Source organism: Ovis canadensis, chromosome 1 (genome assembly GCF_042477335.2).
Source record: "Ovis canadensis isolate MfBH-ARS-UI-01 breed Bighorn chromosome 1, ARS-UI_OviCan_v2, whole genome shotgun sequence".
In the NCBI taxonomy this organism is placed as follows: Eukaryota; Metazoa; Chordata; class Mammalia; order Artiodactyla; family Bovidae; genus Ovis; species Ovis canadensis.
The window spans coordinates 189,678,648-189,702,272 of NC_091245.1; the positions used below are offsets into that span (position 1 = coordinate 189,678,648).

General features: G+C 38.0%; 1 protein-coding gene across 7 annotated transcripts in view; it reads left to right on the forward strand.

The window, feature by feature from the left end:
* The window catches only part of SLC15A2 (solute carrier family 15 member 2), a 131,966-nt gene that overhangs the window by 76,712 nt on the left and 31,629 nt on the right, over nt 1–23,625 (forward strand). For 6 of the 7 annotated variants that reach the window (XM_069555407.1, XM_069555389.1, XM_069555396.1 and 3 more), the window contains 16 exons: nt 13–183; nt 2,020–2,107; nt 2,754–2,895; nt 3,910–4,002; nt 5,109–5,208; nt 7,358–7,448; nt 7,724–7,801; nt 16,815–16,897; nt 17,311–17,397; nt 17,570–17,659; nt 17,752–17,796; nt 19,252–19,284; nt 20,003–20,091; nt 21,663–21,744; nt 22,319–22,453; nt 23,406–23,570. In XM_069555407.1, coding sequence (XP_069411508.1) covers nt 13–183; nt 2,020–2,107; nt 2,754–2,895; nt 3,910–4,002; nt 5,109–5,208; nt 7,358–7,448; nt 7,724–7,801; nt 16,815–16,897; nt 17,311–17,397; nt 17,570–17,659; nt 17,752–17,796; nt 19,252–19,284; nt 20,003–20,091; nt 21,663–21,744; nt 22,319–22,453; nt 23,406–23,570 — 1,572 coding nt within the window. Of the gene's footprint in view, nt 1–9; nt 184–2,019; nt 2,108–2,753; nt 2,896–3,909; nt 4,003–5,108; nt 5,209–7,357; nt 7,449–7,723; nt 7,802–16,814; nt 16,898–17,310; nt 17,398–17,569; nt 17,660–17,751; nt 17,797–19,251; nt 19,285–20,002; nt 20,092–21,662; nt 21,745–22,318; nt 22,454–23,405; nt 23,571–23,625 lie in introns of all 7 variants that reach the window. The other variant, XM_069555430.1, reaches the window with a different exon arrangement.

Here is a 23,625-nt window from a genome sequence, read left to right on the forward strand (position 1 = left end):
TTTTCACAGTAGCTGTCAGCTGTCCCAACTGCCTACCAAAGCCAAATGCTTGGGGAGAGAGAGAGTGAGGAGCCAACCATGAATCCCTTCCAGAAAAACGAATCCAAGGAAACTCTTTTTTTACCTGTCTCCACTGAAGAGGTACCACCTCAGTCCTCCAACTTTCCAAAGAAACCATCTCCGGTAAGTCCTGGGATTCATCTCTGCCTCTTACAGGAACAGACGTACTCTGTTGGTTCTCCTCCTTGGCCCCTGCAGCTTCAGGTTGAGCTGTATTAGAAATTAAAAACTTTTCTCTCTTGGAATTAGACTGAACCTGTAAACCAGATCTAAACAGGAGTTTCTTTTAACTTAGGCGAGGAAGCAGCAGCAGGAGGTGGTCAGAGTTCTTCAGTGGGTATCTAGGACTTGGCTGTATTTCATTGTATATTCTGAGTTTCTAAGAAAAAACAATTTGCATGTCCATGAAAACTTGGCAAATACTCTTTCTAGAGAACTGTACATGATTGTTCTTTCTTTTCCAAAAAAACTCCAAAACTCAGCCCTTAATTTCCCCTGTACACAGAGTCTATGCTGGACACCAAGAGAAGTTTTAGAATAGATTTGGCCTCTCTTACTGTGTTCCAGTTTACAGTAGGCAAAAGGACAGAGAAACAAGGAAGTAACAATGATGTTTTATTTTATACACTTGGGATTTAATCCTCATATCAAAATCCTGTAAGAAGAGAGCCTACAGCAAGTATTATTGAGTTCTGACTACAAGCAAAGAAGTAGTATTAAGTAGTATCCTAGATATGGTAGTTTTTTGGAATAACAAAACTAAAATAGAAAGGTAGGTGTAGTGACAATGACTGGATCAGTATCTGAGTACCACCAGTGACAGTGTTACACAGCTAGTAGAAGCGTGTTACGTAAACTTCAGGTTGCATGACTCTTAAGCTGTGAACTGGAAAAATAAAAAGACTATTCTCTTTCAAGCAACTTTTTATTATATATTAATATATATTCATATTTTGGAGGGCTGTTTATCCATATGGATAAAAGAATGAGTATATTAATTTATTGATTTATCATTTATTTAATTAGTCATATATTTTCTGGTCCCAAAGAATTTAAGGCTGCTTACAAAGATGTATGTACATATACATCTTGTACATTACTTATACATATATATACATACATACATCTTAGGTATATGAAAAAACAACTAAAAGAAAATCTCATGCTAAGATTCAGTTGAACCAAGGACACATACTTCCATCTCTCATGTTGGTTGGACTATCATAATGGGTAGGGATTTGAAATAAAACATGATATTCCTTTTATTCTGACTGATACAGTGCATTGAATAGCATAGTCCTTTTAATGCCCAAAAGGATTAGTGTGAAAATGTTACAGAATCTCTATTTCATAGATGGAATGGACATTTAATTTGACAGGATTTAGGAATTCTCTGCCCAAGGTGAAGGGGACCAATCATCTTACCTTTAGGAATCTGCATTGGGTTCTGTGCCTGGCAAAAAGTCTTCATATTGCTAAGATTCTTCCCAGCACAATGAATGCGCAAGTAGAGACAAAAAGATTAATCTACACAGTGGAGCTAAACAGGGTACTGACATCTGAGTGTAACTACCTGGATATCACATGCTCTAGAGGCCAACTCTTTGTTATGTTCCTAGAAATAAGGATGATTGTTCTCTTGCCCAGTGCCCCAGGCTTTCCATTTAGTGCTTGTGGAAAGATGAACAGGTCCTGGTGTCTAGTATCAAGAAATGCCTGAGCAGTTGCATATAATTAAATGAATGATGGACAAAGGAATATTCAGATGGTTTCTCTGAGTGCTAAATCAGCAATGCAAGCACTTTTAGTATGATACTGGCTGTTTCATGAAGAGTAGGGACCATTGCTTCGCATGACCTATTATGGTGACTTAAATGGTTTTTTCTGTTGTGAAACAGTATAATGGTCTAAACAGGGAAATATTGTTCATGCTTGAATCAGTATCTTTTTGTTTCCTAGAAAATCTGTGGTTCCAACTATCCACTGAGTATTGTCTTCATTGTGGTGAATGAATTCTGTGAGCGCTTTTCCTATTATGGCATGAAAGGTAATTTTGTGTCTCCCAATCCTACTTTTCTCCACTCATTCTCACCCTATGTTTGTAACAATCTGTCTTATATGCGCTTATTTCCCTTATCTATTCTTTCTGCCTTCATCCAGTTTGTCCTTTCCTTTGGTGAAGATGTCCCCAAAAATACCTGATGGGATTTCACCTACTAACTCATAAAGACCAAAACCAGAAAGGAAAGTATTGGAAACCAGAATACAGCCTATGAGAATATAAGTGGAAAAACTCTCACCAGTGGCATTCATTTCTGTCCTTCAGGTCTATGGATTATAGTGTTGCTGGGAAGAGAGTGGTGGTTTAGTCACTAAGTCGTGTCCGATTCTTGGGGGAAGGAGAAGGAAGGAATATTAGAAGCCCCATTTTATCTTTCAGATTGACCTAAATGATGATATATGCACAAAGACTGAAGGCAGTATTGCGTTTGTAGACTAAGCATAGCCCCTTTTACTACCACAATTCCCAAGGGCCCTTCTACTGCCCAACAGTCACTCCTCAGTTGCTTCATAGATTGGACTGTTGAAGGTCAAGATCACCTTCAAAGATCTTATCAAATGTTCTTTTCTTCCATAAATATTTTAATGTATCTATTTTGTTTTGGCTCTCTCTTTTTTTTTCTTTTGCTTAGCTGTGCTGACCCTGTATTTCCTGTATTACCTGAACTGGAGTGAAGACACTTCCACATCTGTGTACCACGCCTTCAGCAGCCTCTGTTATTTCACTCCCATCTTGGGAGCAGCCATTGCTGACTCATGGTTGGGAAAATTCAAGTAAGGACGATGGGAGGTCATGTTCCAAGAAGTTTCATCAATTAATTGCGCAGAGACTATCACTTCTAGCCTCTCGTTTCCAAGCAAGAATATACTTGTGTCATCCATGACAAATAAGAATCTCTGTCAGACTGACAATACAGAAAGGTTTTGTCTCTTCATAATCAGTGTTTCCAATATTTTTATCCCCTTTTCCGTCAGGAGGGGTTTTTTCTTGTATCTAATTTTAACCTTCCATTCTGAAGTTTAAGACCAATTCTTGTTCTGATCTCAGGTGACAGAGATAGTTGACAACAAAATGTAAAATTCAATGTATTAATAGTAATTTGATATACTGTCCATCTCTTCTCCAGATTGAGTCATTTCAACCTTTTTAGTATCTTCTTATAAGTCCCTCTTTGCAGCTCTTTTACCATCTCGGTTTCTCTTTTCCGACTTCCTTCTATAGTTTCTTTCTTAAGAATACAATAAATATTTTCATGAGTTAGACTAATGATCTATTCATTTCAATATATTTTAAGTCTCTGAAAATAGTACCAAGAGATGTTTGGGGATAATGTTATAGTTGTTCCCTATAACATCATCCTCATGGACCAGAGATGGATCTCAGGTATCCATCACTCAGATATTTTCTGTGGTGTTGTCATCTCTGGAATTGTCTGAATTAGCATTTTTCAAAGTCCATTCTGTTGAAAATTGGTTGCATAGGATCTGATGAATGGTATGTGGGAACATAAAACTCTCATAGTCAAATAAGTTTGGGAAAATGTTAGGTTGAATAAAGCTAAAAAGTATCTTTACTGCATGATTTCTTGTAGCCTTGAACTTACTAATTAATATCAAAAATTTCTGAGGGAAAATCCATTTGCATTTCTCAGATAATTCTTTTCTCTTCCAACTCTCCCTCCTCCTGCTTCATTTATCCTGGCACTGAGAACAGTATAAATTCTGAGTCTATATTACTCAAATATCTGAATTCTGTTTGTAGACTGATTGATTTAACTCTTTCAACAGGACAATCATCTATCTCTCCTTGGTGTATGTGCTTGGCCATGTGATCAAATCTATGAGTGCCTTACCAATACTGGCGGGACAAAATTTACACATGTGAGTAAAATTATGGAATAAAAACTGAACCACTTTTTCTCCACTGGACAGATAGATGTCACATGCATTCATTATAGATGTTTCTCTATCTTCTTACCAGAGATGTCCCTTTATTTCTAACATACTATTTTATTACCAAATTGATTGAGAAAAAAATTGATTAGTGTGTGAACTCTTTCCTGCATTATCTGAGCTCATTTGTTTTTATTAAATATTTGGGGACTTGTAGGATGCCCGGTTAGTATCCTTTCCTTGAAAACTATTCATATGCTTGAAGACATGAAACTTTCATATCCTCTATATTCCCTCACCTATTCACCCATCCATACTTTGTTCTTTGAGACAGTCAAAAAAATATGCCTGTGATACTTCCTTATAATATAGTGTAGAATTCATATTCAAAGCTCAGATTATTTCTGTTTCTGTGTAGTCCATATATTCCAGTTGCTCTGTTCCTCTTTATTAAGCTATTGATGCTTATGATGCCAAACTCTTCATAGGTTCTAATTTCTGTTGGTTCAGTTATTAGAGAGAATTAGACTTGTCCAAGAAGCAGATAGTATATATTCTTGTTTATCATATGCTTATATGTATATTTTCCAATGAGTTAAGAATTTTCTTTGAGATTTAATGGATATTAGATACCTGATTATTGTTGTCCCATCAGAAATCACTGACATTTCTCCTATTAGTTATGACTAACTTAAAATTTTATTTTGTAGTTACTAAGGATATGTGGGATAAAAGTTCACAAGGACTTTCTATTGAAGTGTTCCTTTGACTATAATGAAACTGAGAACCAATGCCTTAACTCTGGAGTTCCTTGAGTATCTGCTTCTAAATGTTGTACACATGAGGTAAATGAAAGTATCAGGGACAAAATCTTCCCGTGTAATGATACTTTCTGGCAGAAACTCAAGGATTATGAAGATTGTAAATGCTCCGGAGTATCTCCTAGGAAGAAGCCATTGGGAAATGCCCACAGTATAGAAATGTGAAGGAGGTCGTGCCCTTGAACACATATTTTTTTTCTTATGGCTCTATATTCCATTCCTACCATTGTGTTTAATATCAGTATGATTAGTACTCTCACATTTCCATTTCAGAGTCCTGTCAATGGTCGGCCTGAGTCTAATAGCTTTGGGGACAGGAGGTATCAAACCCTGTGTGGCAGCTTTTGGTGGAGACCAATTTGAAGAAAAACATGTAAGAGTCCTATCATTTCTATGTTTTAAAAAAAGTAGAGCAGGCATTAAACGACAGGTAGCCATTTGCCAAGAATGAAGTAATCCACTATCAGATCATATCTGAAGAGTTGTGTTCAGTGCTGGGTACTGGTCATTAATAGAGAGAAAAACAGAAACATTTCAAAGGAAAGTGCCCAAGGTGGCAAGTGGACTAAAAGGCATATCTTATGAGAAAAGCTTGAGGGAAAAGGAGATATTTAGCCTGGGTAAGAGAAGATTAAAGAGAACATTACAACTGTCTATAGATATTGGAAGGATGTCAGTAATTAATCCAAAGATCAATAAAAGAAAGCTATAGAGAATCAGCTTTTTTGCTTGATGAAAAGAGAAACTTCAAATAGCTGCAAGTAGTGAATTTACTCTCACTTGAGGTATTTTAGAAGATACATGGTCATCACTTTGGGAATGGGAGGTGGTGAGTAGTGTGGAGATGATTTAAGCATCTCTAGCTTTAGGATTCTATGAAAGGGGAAAATGACCATTTGGAATAAAACAGAATGAGCTTCTCTAGATGAACACGTCTGGATGATCATTTCCTCTTTTCCTAAATACTTTCCACTGTCAGCGGGGAAAAAGCAGTATGAATAAATGCAAAAATGGGTCTGTTAAGGAAGCAGTGACGGCCAGGCAAGGGAAGTAGTCTATTCTTGGATCAGACAACATTTCTAGCTTCTTTTTACCTCTCAGTTTTCCTTTTTGATTCTCTTCATGTATTATTTCCTCTTCTATAGCTAATTATCATATATCTCTTTTTCTGTTCTTTCTCTGTGATATGTCCTCCTTCTTTCCTCTAACCCATCAGAACATTTGAGTTATTTTATATTCTTCATCTGCCCAAGGGTCCATAGAATATAACTGCTTGCTAACCTTGGAGAAATAACCAGCCTCTGGCAAGTGGGATTCTATGCATAATGAACTATACACATGGGTGAGTAGAACAGATTTAAGTGGAGACCAGAAGAGGAAGCAAAATACACCATATATAGAAAATGGAGATTGTGCTGATGTGTCAGGAAAAGATATGGGAAGTCAGACTGAAGCACAGAAGTGCATAATAAATAAAGTGTCAACAACTTTATTTGAAAGTTACTTAATTTTGTAAGCGCTCCACAAAGATATCCCAGAAATAGGACAAACCCACCTTCAAGTTTCCACCAGTCACTTCCAAGCTCACAGACTTCCTTTTCTACTCTCTGGCAGACTTCCCATAAGCATTAGGGAAGCATTAAGAAAATTATCCTGTTTGATCAACAGTTTACTGGAGCCATGTTCTAGTCCTATTCCTACCACACATTCCACAAAATCTATTTAATTTTTATCTCAGTTATTCATTCACTTAATTCCATTAAAAAATATTTACTGAGTCTGTAACTCTGGGAGTTGGTGTTGGACAGGGAGGCCTGATGTGCTGCAGTCCATGGGGTCACAAAGAGTCAGACACAACTGAGTGACTGAACTGAACTGAGTCTGTAATATAAATCAGGTGCTATAGTAGTAATGATAGTTGAGATTATAGAAAATAGTAAGATACAATTTCTGGCCTCTAAGAACTCTCAACCTACTGAAAGAAACAGGCATTTAATGCAAGGAAACTACTATTAGAATAAATACATATATAACACAATGCATGCCTGGTGGCTCAGAGGTTAAAGCGTCTGCCTGCAATGCGGGAGACCTGGATTCGATCCCAGTTTCGGGAAGATGCCCTGGAGAAGGAAATGGCAATCCACTCCAGTATTCTTGCCTGGAGAATTCCATGGACAGAGAAGCCTGGCGGGCTATATGTAGTCCATGGAGTCGCAAAGAGTCGGACACAACTGAGCTACTAACGCTTTCGCTCACTTTCATAAAAGATAACCATTTTTGCCAAGATAAAGTGATAAAAAATATTAAAGATACTTGCTTATACTAGTGTTTGAAAGATAGAGAAATATTTGTCTGGGGTCAGCAAGATATGTGTTAAAATATCTAATGTGATAGTCACAAACCATGGAGGCAGTATCTGAATCAGTGTATGTACCTCTCACTTAGTCTGAACATGAGATGGGGATGGACCGAGTAGGCACATCGAACTGATGATTTGTCCTTTTTATTTATTTATTTTTCAGGCAGAGGAACGGACTAGATACTTCTCAGTCTTCTACCTCTCCATCAATGCAGGGAGCTTGATTTCTACATTTGTCACACCCATGCTGAGAGGTTGGGATCTTTTCTGAGGGCCTCTGCATAAGCTTTATTCTGGCCAGCCAGAAATCTGTTCAAGGCTTCTTACTGTCCATCCTCTTTTATAAGGGCTTGAAAATCTGAGTGTATTTTTTTAAATCTTGAATTGTCTACCCTAAAAGAAGGATTATAGATTAGGTGATGGGAGGAAAGAGGATGGCTATGTCTATGACCTCAAAAACCTGAGCTTATAGACTAGAACATCAGAGACTTAAGATTCAGGAATAATTTGACTTTATTTTTTCCTGTAGGAGATGTGCAGTGTTTTGGGAAGGACTGCTATGCACTGGCTTTTGGAGTTCCAGGACTGCTTATGCTGATAGCTCTTGGTAAGTGCAGTGGGGCAAGGAAACTAATAACCACTGATGCCTTCCACATGGAAAGCATGATGTAAGCACTTTGCACAAACTTTTGCATTCAGTCCTCACACTAACCTATTCGAATTTTTGATGATGGCCATTATTAGGTAAATGTTATTTTAGGGGTTTCACCTAGACATTGTAGATAAATTAACTGAATAAAGTCAGAAATCTAAAAAAAAAAAATACTGAAGGTTATATAACTAATAGGTTTCCTGTGAAGTCGCTCAGTCGTGACCAACTCTTTGCAATCCCATGGACTATAGCCTACCAAGCTCCTCTGTCCGTGGGATTTTCCAGGCAATAGTACTGGAGTGGATTGCCATTTCCTTCTCCAGGGGATATTCCCAACCCAGGGCTTGAACCTGGGTCTCCCGCATTGTAGACAGACGCTTTACCATCTGAGCCACCAGGGAAGTCCTAATAGGTTTCCTAGAGACCTTTAAAAAGGACTGATCCTTGGATGCCATGTAGGACCAATTAAATGAGGATCTCTGTAGGATACGGCCTTGGCATCTGTAAACTTAAGTATTTAGGTGATTCTAATGGTAGTCATGGTTGAGATGTACTGATCTATACTGCAGTATATCGTGAAGCAAAGAAAATAATCCTTCCACTCAAACCAGCTTATTTTATCTGATAACTATTTATCTAATAATTAGAAGATGTTTTAAATTCTTTGAGCCTTTTAAAGCTTCTAGATTTAGCTGTTTCTGCCCTGCTCTTCAATGCTCCCAAGAAGTTTCCTTTTGAGCAGAGAATAAGAGTAGTTGGATAAGTAGGGGAAACCTGTCAAAATGGCCATAAACAGAAAATCTACAAACAATAAATGCTTGAGGGGGTGTGGAAAAAAGGGAACCCTTTCACACTGTTGGTGAAACTGATATAGCCATGAAGGGAAACAGTATGGAGTTTCCTTGAAAAACTAAAGCTACCATAGGACGCAACAACCCCACTACTAGGCACATGTCCTGAGAAAACCACAATTCAAAAAGATACATGTACCCCCGGGTTCATTCCAGAACTATTTACAATAGCCTGGACATGAAGCAACCTAAATGTCACTGACAGATGAATGGATAAAGATAAGATACATATATATACAATGGAATATTATTCAGCCATAAAAAGGAACGAAACTGGATTATTTGTAGTGATGTGGATGAACCTAGAGTGTGTCATACAACTTGTAGTAAGTCAGAAAGAGAAAAGTAAATGTTGTATATTAATGCATATATATAACATATATATGGAATCTAGAAAAAAAATGGTACTGATGAACCTTTTTGCAGGGCAGGAATAGAGACACAGACATAGAAAATGGACTTGTGGACATAGAGGAGGAAGAAGAGAGTGGGACAAATTCAGAGTAGTATTGACATATATATAGACTCTACCCTGTGTAAAATAGATAGCTAGTGGGAAGCTGCTATATAGCACAGGCAGCACAGCTCAGCCCTCTAGGATGCCCTAAAGGGGTGGGAATGGTGGGAGGGAGGCTCATGAAGGAGGGGATATATGCATGCATATAGCTGCATCACATTGTTGTACAGCAGAAACTAACACAACACTGTAAAGCAACTATACTCAGATTAAAAACAAATAAATAAATAGGAGTTGTATAAGTAGGGGGAAACTGATGCCACATAGATCAAATGGCATTTATTCTCTTTACCCCCAAGAACCCAGCAATGGAAGAGGAAGAGGAATGTGTGTGTTGCTTAGTTTACACAGTCTAAGGGGAAAGCTGGACATGATTGTTTCTAATTATTGACCTGGAGACTTGTTCCCACACTGAGCCTTTGGGTGTGACATCCCCCCAGAAGATATCCAGTCCAAACACATAAAAAGCTCAATAGAGGATAAAGAGCCCAAAAGCTCAATGTTCCATCTGATTATTTTCAACCAAGGGAGGGGGCTAATAGTATTACTCAGATTGAAATTTCAATTCCAAGAAATTTATGCATTATCTTAGGAGCCCTGTGATAATACATTCTCTGTTTCCTTCTCTCTTCAAAGCCAAATTATCTTCCTCTGATTAGTTTTCCTCTGATTAGTACTATGCCCTTTTCTTTGGATCATTGCACAATAATATTATTTACATATCAGAGTAATTATGAAGATCAAAAGAAATATTATAATGGAAATGTTCTATAAATTATGAAATATTAAACAAGTACTTGTTGGTTCAGACGGTAAGGAGTCTGTCTGCAATGCGGGAGACCTGGGTTCACTCCCTGGGTGAGGAAGAACCCCTGGAGAAGGAAATGGCAAACCACTCCAGTATTCTTGCCATGGAGGGAGGAGCCTGGCAGGCTATAGTCCATGGGGTCGCAAAAGGTTACACACGACTGAGCGACTTCACTCACTCAAACAGGTATTAGCTGTCATTGTTAGTCAACTACTTCAGTTTTCTTGGTACTAATAATTCAGTTCTCTGACTTTTCACTATAATTTATTCATTAGATTTTTTCACTCATTAATTCATTCAACAAACATTTATTTAATGAGCCTTTATGTGTTAGATTTTGTTCTAGTTATCAGGGTCACATTAGTGAATTAAATAGCTACAGCATTTATGCTTTCAAAGAATTTATGTGGCCTAGCAGGAGCAGGGAAACAGACATGTAAACAGGAATTTTCAATATAGTATGATCACTGTCACAACTGGGGAAATACAGAGGAAGCTATAGGAATAAATAGGAGGGATATTTAAGGCTTTGAGGCTCAGAAAATCTTGGCCTACAGAAATGAAATGGAAGATAAGACCTAAAGAATTAACAGCAATTAATCACAATTAATGTGGCCATCTCCAGATGGTCAACACTGAAATCAGATTGATCATATTCTTTGCAGCCAAAGATGGAGAAACTCTATACAGTCAGCAAAAACAAGACCAGGAGCTGTGTTTCAGATCACAAACTCCTTATTGCCAAATTCAGACTTAAATGGAAGAAAGTAGGGAAAACCGCTAGACCATTCAGGTATGACCTAAATCAAATCCCTAACAATTATACAGTGGAAGTAGGAAATACTTAAAGAACTAGATCTGACAGACAGAGTGCCTGAAGAACTATGGATGGAGGTTCGTGACATTGTACAGGAGACAGGGAGCAAGATGATCCCCAAGAAAAAAAAATGCAAAAAAGAAAAATGGCTGTCTCAAGAGGCCTTACAAATAGCTGTGAAAAGAAGAGAAGCAAGAAGCAAAGGAGAAAAGGAAAGATATACCCATTTTAATACAGAGTTCCAAAGAATAGCAAGGAGAGATAAGAAAGCCTTCCTCAGTGATCAGTGCAAAGAAATAGAGGAAAACAATAGGCTGGAAAAGACTAGAGATCTCTTCAAGAAAATTAGAGATACCAAAGGAACATTTCATGCAAAGATGGGCTCAATAAAGGACAGAAATGGTATGGACCTAATAGAAGCAGAACATATTGAGAAGAGGTGGCAAGAATACACAGAAAAACTAGAGAAAAAGATCTTCATGACCCAGATAATCATGACGGTGTCATCACTCACCTAGAGCCAGACATCCTGGAATGTGAAGTCAAGTGGGCCTTAGAAAGCATCGCTATGAACAAAGCTAGTGGAGGTGATGGAATTCCAGTTGAGCTGTTTCAAATCCTAAAAGATGATGCTGTGAAAGTGCTGCACTCAGTATGCCAGCAACTTTAGAAAACTCAGCAGTGCTCACAGGATTGAAAAGGATTGGAAAAGGTCACTTTTCATTCCAATCCCAAAGAAAAGGATTGGAAAGGTCAGTTTTCATTCCAATCCCAAAGAAAGGCAATGCCAAAGAATGCTCAAACTACCACACAATTGCACTCATCTCACATGCTAGTAAAGTAATGCTCAAAATTCTCCAAGCCAGGCTTCAGCAATACATGAACTGTGAACTTCCAGATGTTCTTGCTAGTTTTAGAAAAGGCAGAGGAACCAGAGATCAAATTGTCAACATCTGCTGGATCATGGAAAAGGCAAGAGAGTTCCAGAAAAACATCTCTTTCTGCTTTACTGACTATGCCAAAGCCTTTGACTGTGTGGATCACAATAAACTGAAAATTCTGAAAGAGGAGGGAATACCAGACCACCTGACCTGGCTCTTGAGAAATCTGTATACAGGTCAGGAAGCAACAGTTAGAACTGGACAGGGAAAAACAGACTGGTTCCAAATAGGGAAAGGAGTACATCAAGGCTGGCTGTTGTCATCCTGCTTATTTAACTTATATGCAGAGTACCTCATGAGAAATGATGGGCTGGATGAAGCACAAGCTGGAAGCAACATTGCCGGGAGAAATATCAATAACTTAGTGACTTAGCAGCAGCAGCAGATATGCAAATGACACCACCCTGATGGCAGAAAGTGAAGAAGAACTAAAGAGCCTCTTGATGAAAGTGAAAGAGGAGAGTAAAAAAGTTGCCTTAAAGCTCAACATTCAAAAAACTAGGATCATGGCATCCAGTCCCATCATTTCATGGCAAATAGATGGAGAAACAGTGGAAACAGTGGCAGACTTTATTTTTCTGGGCTCCAAAATCACTGCAGATGGTGACTGCAGCCAGAAATTAAAAGACGCTTACTCCTTGGAAGGAGTAGATAGCATATTAAAAGCATATTAAAAAGCAGAGACATTACTTTGCCAACAGAGGTCTCTTTAGTCAAGACTATGGTGTTTCCAGTAGTCACGTATGGATGTGAGAGTTGAACTATAAAGAAAGCTGAGTGCCGAAGAACTGATGCTTTTGAACTGTGGTATTGGAGAAGATTCTTGAGAGTCCCTTGGACTGAAAGGAGAGCCTACCCGTCCATCCTAAAGGAAATCAGTCCTGAATATTCATTGGAAGGACTGATTTGAAGCTGAAACTTTGGCCACCTGATGTGAATAACTGACTCATTTGAAAAGACCCTGATGCTGGGAAAGATTGAAGGCGAGAGGAAAAGTGGACGACAGAGAATGAGATGGTTGTATGACATCACCAAGTCAATGAACATGAGTTTGAGTAAACTCCGGGAGTCGGTGATAGACAGGGAGGCCTGGCGTGCTGCAGTACATGGGATCTCAAAGAGTTGGACACGACTGAGCAAGTGAACTGAACTGAACTGAATCACAAACTGCAAGTGAAACAGAAATAGAACATGGTATCTATAAGACAAGGGGTTGAAAAATAGTATGTATTTGAAGGCCTTGAAGGAATTCAAATTGCCTAGAGCATAAATGAGAAAGATAAAGAGGAGAAACTAACAGAAACCAGATAATGAAAGGCTTTTAACTTATTAAGGAATTAGAACTTTATCAAGAGAATAGCAAAGAGCTTCAGAAGGATTTTAAACAGAGGAATGATTGTTAGATGTTTATTTTTCAGTGGTATCTCTGACTGTAATGTGGAGAAAGAATGGGATAAGGGTAAGACAAGGATACCCTGTCTTGATTACTGAATTTTTGGTACTTCTTTAAATTTTTACTGAAAGTGAGTGCCTCCCTTAGCTCATCTTCCTCAGCCCTGACAGAACTGACAAATTTGATATGTTACATTGTGTGAAAGAAAGGGAAATGTTAAGTCAAGATTGAATGTAGGGTTCTGAGTTGAGTAAGTAAGGGAGAATAGGTTTGGGGGCAATACTAATGAATTTAGTTTGGGGCATGTTCCATTCTAGATGTCCTTATACCATATTATTAGGAGTATCAAACATTTATTTGGAAATGCACTTTTAAGATTCAGAAGAAATTTTTAGGCTATAAAGAGTTGGGACTATTAGTATATGGACATCAGTTAAGCTTGAAAATAAATGGAATAACTAAGAGATAATAAGAGTAAGATAGACAGCAAGGATAGAACCCTGAGGAACCCAGGTATTTAAAAGACAAGCAAATGAGTTAGGCACTATAAACAGGTCATAGTAATTGTTTCACAAGAAATGTTGTTGTCCTGGTAAAGATACAGAAAAGTGAACAATTGAGTTTTCTTCACTTGATAAATGCAGAAATAAACATCTAAAAGGAGGTGCAGCAAAGGTACGAGTAACAATTCAAATAAAGATTCACTAAAGAAAAGTTGGGGAAGGGCTGTCCAGGTAGGGAAAAAACTGCAAACAGAGAGGCAGAAAACAGAACCTATTATTTTAAGAACCACTGTGATTTCAATAATGCCAGAATCAAATCTCTAGGGGACAACCTCTGACATAAATCTTTGGAATAATGTTTCAGATATTTAAGGGAATGAGTCTTAATGTAGTGAAAATTTAATATTGATTATTTTCTCCAGTATATAGATTGGCAGGTCTTTGATATGTGTTTATATTATTCATATTAAATGAGATTATTCAGTATTAAGCATACCTTTATACAAGTCAGCCTTTACTTATAAGTTGTTATATTTCCTTTACAACAAAAATGTGTTGAGTGAAATTTTGTGTTTGAATTAAGTAAAGGGTTAAAAAAAAAAAAGAAGAAAAGAGGAAAAACCCATAAATAAGACTGAAAAAAAAAATGGCCAAAATGATAGTAGTTTTGCCTTGGATAACAAGATTTCAAGAAGGGAATCATTCAGAGTAACAAATGTTACTGACTGGGAAAGCAAGATAATGCTTTCCCAGCTTTAATGTCTATTAAATATAGGGACACAAAGATCATTGATTTGATGATATCAGTTATGGTACATTGGTGGAGATTCAAGACTAATTAAAGCAGATTGGGAAGTGAATAGAGGGATGAAAGTGAAGATGGTAAGTATTTATAACTGAAAGTGACATGAAGTCAGGAGAGGATATTGAGAATGCTTGAATATTATTAGAAGCACTCCAGTGAAGAAAGATGTTGAAGATGTAAGATGTAAGATAAGATGTAAGGTAAGATGTAAGATAAGACAGTGTAATCAGTACGAAAGCGCACATGCACAACTACCTTTATACAGGAGGAGGAACCTCACCTTCACCTAACTAGAGAGGAAGGAATAGATGTGAATACAGGACTAATAGACGTGGTGGCAAGAAGCTGAGGAGTTTACATCTGAAGCCTTCTATTTTGTTTGTGAAGTAAGAGGCAACAATGTCCACTCATGGGAGGAGATGGTAAAGAAACTCAAGGTCCCTATTTACCTTCTTTAGTTAAGTGGTCTTGAAATTTAAGTGTAACCTTGTCAAGGTCTTCTTTTTATCACTCCATTGTCACTTTTTAGACCAGAGTTCCTGAGAATTTCAGCCCCTTTTTAGGATCATTCTTAGTTTCAAGAGCAGTCTACTTCCTGTCCATAAACTTCCGCTTGTCTAGATACCTCTTTATCTGCAGACATGGCTCACAGGATTAGGATTCTTTCTCGGAGCTATTTTTTCTATCAGCAATAAGACTGTGGTAGGTAAAGCATACTATTTGGGGAAGTTTGGTGAAACTGAGAGGATGAATAAAGTAAAAGTGGTAGAGTGAATCTGACTGAGACAACTGGAGAAATTAAAAAGTTGAGATAGAGAAAAGTAAAGTGATTCAGGCCTTCTAGATGTGAGGATATTGGAAATTGCTACTGGCCACTGAGGAAGGCATCTTTGGTAGAGTAGAGGCATCTTGCTGGAGCTGGGAAATCCATTCAGGAGGAAAGTACATTGGAGATGGTACCATGGTGGAGGTTTCCCACCGATTTTACTTAAAATTGATAAACATGAACAAAATTATTTTTTTATAATTGTAAAAGTATTTTATTTTGGCAACTTGGAAAATAAAGGAGAAATTAAGAAAATTAAATTCATCTATAGATAACTTTGGAGATGTGATTAAAGATGAGGGTTAAAGGAAAGAGAATGAGCTCAAGAGCAGAAATAAAACAGAATTATTAGTAGGAATGACGAACAGTGGTTAGAGGACAGAGTACCAAATGGAGAGTAATGAGGGAAAAGCGGGAAGTGGTAAGTTGAGAGGAGCTCCGTTGCAGACAGGATCACGTCTTTTTGTATCTTTATTCTCTGTAGTATCCAGCAAAGGGCTTACCCAGTGGCTCAGTGGTAAAGAATCCACCTATAATGTAGGGGATATAGGTTGGGTCCCCGGGTCGAAAAGATCCCCTGGAGGAGGAAGTGGCAACCCACTCCAGTATTCTTGCCTGAGAAATCTCGGACAGAGGAGCCTGGGGGGCTACAGTCCATGGGGTCACAAATGAGTCAGACTGACTGACTGACTAAACAACAACAAAGTGTCCAGCAAAGTGTGTGATGCAAGAATGAATGACTGACGTGCTTTATGTTGGTTAAGAGTATAAATTTTTGAGGCAACAGGCCTAAGGTCAAAAATGCAGTTGACCTTCACTGCACTTCACAGTTGTAAAATTTTGTAGAAATTGCTTGACTTCTTTAACCCTTGATTTTTTCATGTGTAAAATCCTTTTCGGGTTAAATCAGTACTATTATGTAAAATGCTTAACACTTTACATATAATAATAAACCTTCAAGAGATTGTTAATAATAATAATATCCATCAGGATAATAATGAATTTGGGAAGGCCTTCCATATCAGGAGTTTGGGCTTATTAGATAGGTCTTGGAAACAACATTTTAATTTGGCAGCAGATTAGAAGGAGGAGAAGCAAACAGGGATTGAGAAACTAGTTGGTGGCCATTTTGAAAATAGAGGGTAGAAGTTGTGAGGTTCAAAATGAGTCATAGTCCTGGTGATGCAGAGAGGGGACAGGCAGGAAATACACTCAAAAGAGAGGGTCGGTGAAAGTTGGTAGTGTATCAGATGTAGAGATGGAGAAGAAGAATAGTGTGAATTCAAAGGTGACTTTCATTTCTGTGATTACAGGAAAGTCTACACATTGACCATTTAATTTTTCTCTTGGCTCCCATAGTTTTTATGATTCCAAAGTCAGGGAGCATCAGTCAGTTTCCACCCTTTATGAGATGTGTCAATCATTCCTACATTTCAGCAGTGTGTCCTTAATGTTGACAACTAAATGTGCTGAATGAGAAGCTAAGAACTCTGTTTATCTACTGCAGTTGTGTTTGCAATGGGAAGCAAACTATACAGAAAACCACCTCCTGAAGGAAACATACTGAATCAAGTGGTCAAATGTATCTGGGTAAGTTCATGAATTGTTTGCCTGCCTTTTTCAATCACAAGAAAAGAAATGCTGTTCTGAGCCTATAGGCCTTCAAACATGGCTATACACTTTTCTCAATGACCTCTGCGCTGCTTCTGTGACTTTTAGAAAGTGGGATTGATCAAACTTCACTCAGTGCCTCTATTTAACCTTTAAGCTGAAAAGAATATAATCATTTTTAAAAACTGGCAAAAGTTTTCTAAAATGTAGTTACATATGTTGAAATTATATTTCAAATATTCTGAAATTCAATGTGTGATGAAATCAAAAGGTTAGATTAAGTCACTCAAGAGTATGTGTATCTAAGGGAAGATACAGTGAATTGGAAAAGGCAGGGGATGGGTGTTTTGTTTGTTTTTTTCCTCTCTTCTGATATCTATGCTCTGCCCTAGTTTGCCATTTCTAGCCGTTTCAAGAACCATTCTGGGGACAATCCCAAGCGAGAGCACTGGCTGGACTGGGCAGCTGAGAAATACCCAGTAAGTTGAACTGCAGAAACATCTGATGCCTCCATAGAGTTTTTCCTAATAACCAAACTGATTCTCTTCTACTGTACTTGACCTCTTCTCTTCCTGTTCTGGGCCATTTCTACTCCAAGCGAGAAATCCTTAAATGCCAATTCAGCCTATTCCTTCTTCCTCCTCTTTGCAGAAGCAGCTCATTATGGACGTGAAGGCACTGACCAGGGTACTGTTCCTTTATATCCCATTGCCCATGTTCTGGGCGCTTTTAGATCAGCAGGTAAGAATAGTTCTTTTGGAAACTACCTGTTCTTCCAGCCCCTTCTCTCTCAAAGGAAAGGGATTTCCTCTAATAGCATCTGTTTGCCATAGGGCTCACGATGGACTTTGCAAGCCACCAGGATGAATGGGAATTTGGTGAGTAGAAGAGATTTTTTCCAATATCATTTTCTTTTTAATCCACACTAAGGAAAAATTTCTTTATGTTTTTGCCTGAAAAGTGACATAAAATTATAAGAGATGCTTTTAGCATGAAGATACTGAGTAGGTAAACAAAGTAAAGAGAGTCTGGAAATAAAAGGCAGAATCTTATCTTTAGAAATCAGAAATGTAAGGATGGAAAGTTTTCAGTGTATACAGGAAGCATTGAGAGGATAGCAAATGAAGTGATAAAGCCTGGGCATGGATATTTTCTTTTATCTAAGCCTGACCAGGGCACAGCAGGTTTGATTGCTGCTACAACACAACTAGCTGGACAATAAAGAAGGCTGAGTGACAAAGAATTGATGCTTTCAAATTGTGGTGCTGGAGAAGATTCTTGAGAGGCCCTTGGGCTGCAAGGAGATCAAACCAATCAATTCTTAAAGGAAATCAACCCTGAATATTCATTGGAAGGACTGTTGCTGAAGCTGAAGCTCTAATACTTTGCCCATTTGATACAAAGAGCCAGCTTCTTGGAAAAGACCCTGATGCTGGGAAAGTCTGAAGGCAAAAGAAGAGAATGGGGCAGGGGATGAAATGGTTAGATAGCATCACCAACCCAGTAGACATGAATTTGAGCAAACTCTGGGAGATAGAGGTCAGAGGAGCCTGGCGTGCTGCTATCCATTAGGTGGCAGAATTGGACACAAGTTAGCAACTGAGCAATAAGAACACAACACAATTGACGCATCTCAGGCAGGGCTCACAACAGAGGATCCAGAGGGGGATATTTTGTACATCAATACAGAAATAATGGAAAAATTTTAAACATAATTTTTTATTTTTCTAATTTCCATACATTGACAAACTCTTCCTCATTTGTTCCCACTGTCTAGATTGTTATACGTTCTCCTGCCATCTCAGTTATGAAGAGGGCAGAGAGGAATAACGCCAGGGTTTTATTAGCTTGTCTGTTTGAAGCTTCCCTAATATAATTTCACATTTTCCCTTCCTCTGACTGTCCAGGACTTACCTGGTTGTCTTCTTTTTTGACCCTTTGGAGAACAACTTTAGAAACACTGTGTGTCAATGGGAGACGTCACCGTAACCATCATACCTTTTTGTTCTTCACATTATTACCACCTATGACTGCAGTCACTGGGATTAATAAAAACACACTGACTCTATTCTCTTTCAAGTTAAAGAAAGCATAGCTCACAGAAAATAAGATTCTCCCTTATGCCCATCTGCCTTCAGAAGCCATAGCCTAAAGCCATCTCTAGCCTATTCCCCCACATACTCCTACAAGGATAATAGTAGTCCTGAACAAAAGACCTGATGGATATTATGTTATGCTTCTCACCTGCTAATTATCAATATTGTTGATTTTGTTGATTAGACTTTGTTTGTCTTTAGGCCATTATCTTAATGTGATTTGTTATCATGTTTCAGGGGTTTTTTGTGCTTCAGCCTGACCAGATACAGGTAAGAGACTTCTCTATATTCCCAGGTACTTATTTCTTCCCTCATCTATAACTCAACATGTAGTAGGAGGATTACCAACCATAATTTGATGTTTTTTTCCTTGTATGCTGAGGAGGGCTAAACATAGGAATGAAAATATTCTTAAGCCCCACACTTCTCTTTTACATTCTCTGTTAGTAAGTAGCTCCTACTCAACTTCAGGGAGACTGAATTTTGAGCTCACAAGGTAAGTGTAAACACTGGATTTATTTCCATGTCAAGTATCATGGAAATATTGTCAAAGCAAATGTACAACTTAGTTTCATAAGCAACAAATTCAGAGACTCTGCTTGTTGGTGACTTCTGGTTATTTTTTAACTGCTTCTTCAACAATCCCAATTCTTCTTTCTTTCCTTCCTTTCTCCTGACTATGACATTTTCCTCTTAGCTGTGGAACTGGAGGAGATAAATGAAATGGGAGGGAAGAGCTCCTAATCAATTGACAGAAAAACAGGTTTAGAGTGAAATTGGTTCCTTGGGATATTTGGAAGCTAATGTGCTGTGCAGGGGAAATAAAGTCTTGGGTGTAAAGGGACTGAAAGATGTGGAGTCATTCTGTACATCGTTGATGAAAGTGTGTTTGGATGTGAGAGAGTGTGCACACATGCGAATGAGAGCACATGCTCACACCCATAATAGAAAAACACTTGGAACTAATCTTTTTACCATGGCGTTACAGGTGCTAAGTCCCTTTTTGATTGTTATTTTCATCCCACTGTTTGACCTTGTCATTTATCGTCTGGTCTCCAAGTGTGGCATTAACTTCACGTAAGTGCTCACTATGCCTTTGTTGCTCCAGCCTGACTCTATATTTGTCCAGTTTGATAAAGAGTCACTGTCCTTTTTGTTTAGTGATTGTTTTATCATTTTTCTGCTTCTGTTTATCCATGACAGCCCACCAGGCTCCCCCGTCCCTGGGAGTCTCCAGGCAAGAACACTGGAGTGGGTCGCCATTTCCTTCTCCAATGCATGAAAGTAAAAAGTGAAAGTGAAGTCGCTCAGCCGTGTCCGACCCTCAGCGACCCCATGGACTGCAGCCTTCCAGGCTCCTCTGTCCATGGGATTTTCCAGACAAGAGTACTGGAGTGAGGTGCCGTTGCCTTCTCTGCCATGATAGATTAAATGCCTATTAATGCCAGAGAACAGGGCTTCCCTGATGGTTCAGCAGGTAAACAGTTTGCCTGCATGCAGGAGATACAGGAGCTGTGGGTTCGATTCCTGGGTCAAGAAGATCCCCTGGAGAAGGAAATAGCAACTTGCTTCAGTAGTTCTTGCCTGAAAAATCCCATGGCAGGCTACAGTCCATGGGGTTGCAAGGAGTTGGATGTGACTAAGCACAACAATACTGGAGAACAGGAATTAGATCTAATTAATACTTGTCACAGAGAGTCCAATCCATTACTGCAGACTTACATACATGATGTTGAAGGATTAGGGCTATACTTTATGAAAAGTCAAAAATATGAGATTAGGCTTCTAAACCAGCTTGTTGCTTTGTTCTTGAAAGTTGCCTCTTCAAAGAAATCCAAAGCCTTTGATGAAAACTAATCCCCTTAAATCTCCTACTGTCCCTATGAAACAAATGAGGGACCTCAGAAGAGGACAGAATTGTCCCTAATTACTGCTTTCCCCCTGTTCTAAATAAAAGTGTTATTCTTTGGAAAGTTTGACAGAGGAGGATCTTAAGTCTTCTATATTTTCTGATTTAATAGCAATTTCCTTTTGATAGCCACTCACCATATTCAAATGACTGTTTGTCATTTACTCATTTATTGAGCAGTTTATTGAGTTCAGTACCAAGTGCTATGGAAATGTAGAAGCACAAATCTTGCTCCTTACAAATTTACTTTTTAGTAAGGGAGCTAGAAAATATGCAAGGTTAATTATTGAAAATGATGAATTATGTTAAGTGTTCTAAGAATGGAAGCAAAGTGCCAGGGAAATGCAGAGATGGATGAGAGTGGCTAGGGTCAAGAAAGTCTTCTGAAGAAGAGGAAAAAAAGGTAATAATATACAGTGACAGGTATATGGTAAATGTTCAATGAATCTGGTATATTACTATTATTTTTGTAATTATGACATAGTGGATAGAAAAACAATCATAAACAAAGAGGGAAAAATTGGTGTGTTACAAAGAACAGTTCAGTGTGACTCAAGTAAAGGTAGAAAGGAACAGTTCAGTGTGACTCAAGTAAAGGTAGAAAGGAGGATATATGAAGGGGAGTACTAGGAAATACTTTGAAAGTAATTGAGAACAAATTAAGTAAGCTTAGGAAGTTTAGATTTTATTCTTTAAAATCTACAGTTTAGGTATGACTGCCTCTCTGTTTCCTCTTCAGATCACTTAGGAAAATGACTGTTGGTATGATCCTAGCATGCCTGGGCTTTGCAGTTGCTGCTGCTGTAGAGATAAAAATTAATGTGAGTATAGTAAATCTTAAGCTCCATGAGGGCAGGATGAAATCTGTTGTGTTCATTTCTCTGACTTGTTCAATCTGGATTCACTGGGCTCTACCACAGTAGCTGTTTTTAAAAAGGTGCATAATAAGTGTTTGTGGTAAATGAGTAGATATAGAGGTAGAGCAGCGATGCCAAATGAAGCCCACCTTCCACCTGAGTGATGTAGAGTACATTGTCTAGGAATTTCCAAAACACCAGTATACAAGATATAGAACTATTTCTTTCATACCTTACCAGACATTCAAATATATTTTGGCAGATTGAATAGCCACTGTTGGGGAGTGATGTACGGGGCCACAACTGAGTCAAAAAAGCATGGAGTTTGTTACTTGGCATCAGTGCTCGCTACACTGAGCTGGAATTTCCTCCTCCAAGCTGCCTTTAGAGCCTTCAAAGCTAAATGCTCTTTAGAGATAGAAAACTGTGTCCTCTTGACTAGATAAACTTGGCTATCGAAATAGGACTGAAATATGTGTTCTCACTGTATTTGAAGGGTTATTTGCTAGTATTTCTAATACATATTCTCTCTCCTAAGGAAATGGCCACATGCCAGCCAAATTCCCAAGAGATTTTCCTACAAGTCTTGAATCTAGCAGATGATGAGGTCAAAGTAACAGTGCTGGGTGATGAAAATAATACTCTGTTGGCAGAGTCCATCAAATCCTTTCAGGTGACGTATGGACGATTGAATTAGAAACACATTCAGATTATGTGCCAAAGTAGCAGCATATACAGTGGTTTGTTTACAGCATGCACCTATGAAGTCAAAATGCCCCAGTCCAGTTCCTGGTTCTGCCACTCCCTAACTGTAAGACCCTGAAGAAGTTATTTTATCTATAAGTCTCAACTTTAGCATCTGTAAAATGGCAACACTTTTTATGTCATAAACTGTTGTAAGAATAAATATTATATATAAAGTGTTTAGCATAGTGTCTGAAACATTGTAAGCTCTCAATAGGTTGTAATTTGTCTTATTATTTCAAACTGCCTCCTAACACACACCCTGTTGAAGAGTTTGGCTTACATATTTTCACTGCTATACTATACATATTCTGAAATATTCATTTAAAAATATTTTAAATAATAAAAGTAATATACATTTACTGTTGAAAATTGGGGACTGTGTCAAAAGATCGAAAAATCACCTATAAATCCATCACACAGAGATAATCATAGTTAGCTTTAGCATTTTTTTTAATAAATGAGTAAACAAACTACTTTTTAAAAAGTCTTGAAACACTATATGCTGTATTGACCTTGATTTTTTCCTTAGCACGATCGTCATCAAAAGGACTTTCCCATGTCCTTAGATAAACTTTGAGAATGTGAATTGAATGGATACATAATATTCCATTCTATGGGTATATCATGGTTTAGTAAAATATTTCCTTAATAGGCATTCAATTTTTTATTATTATACATATTTCTATAATGAATATCCTCACTCATAAATCTTCATTCATGCCTCTAATTACTCTTATAGTATATTCCTAGAAATGGAATTAGGAGGTTAAAGGGTAATGTTGAAAGTATCTGATGAGGTCACCTGCCCTGGGGTACTATAAGACTGCAGTGTTCAAGGTGGGGTAGAAGGTGAATGTGACAGGCTCTTTATTCTGCAGAATATGCCACACTATTCCAAACTCCACCTGAAGACAAGAAGCCAGAATTTCCACTTTCAACTGAAATATCACAATATGTCTGTCTACACTGAGCACCCTGTGGAGGAGAAAATGTGGTACACTCTGATCATTCGAGAAGATGGGAAAATTATTTCTAGCATGATGGTAAGTTGACGAATGGCCTAGTTTCTAATTATCTTAGAGTATGAAGACTGATTCA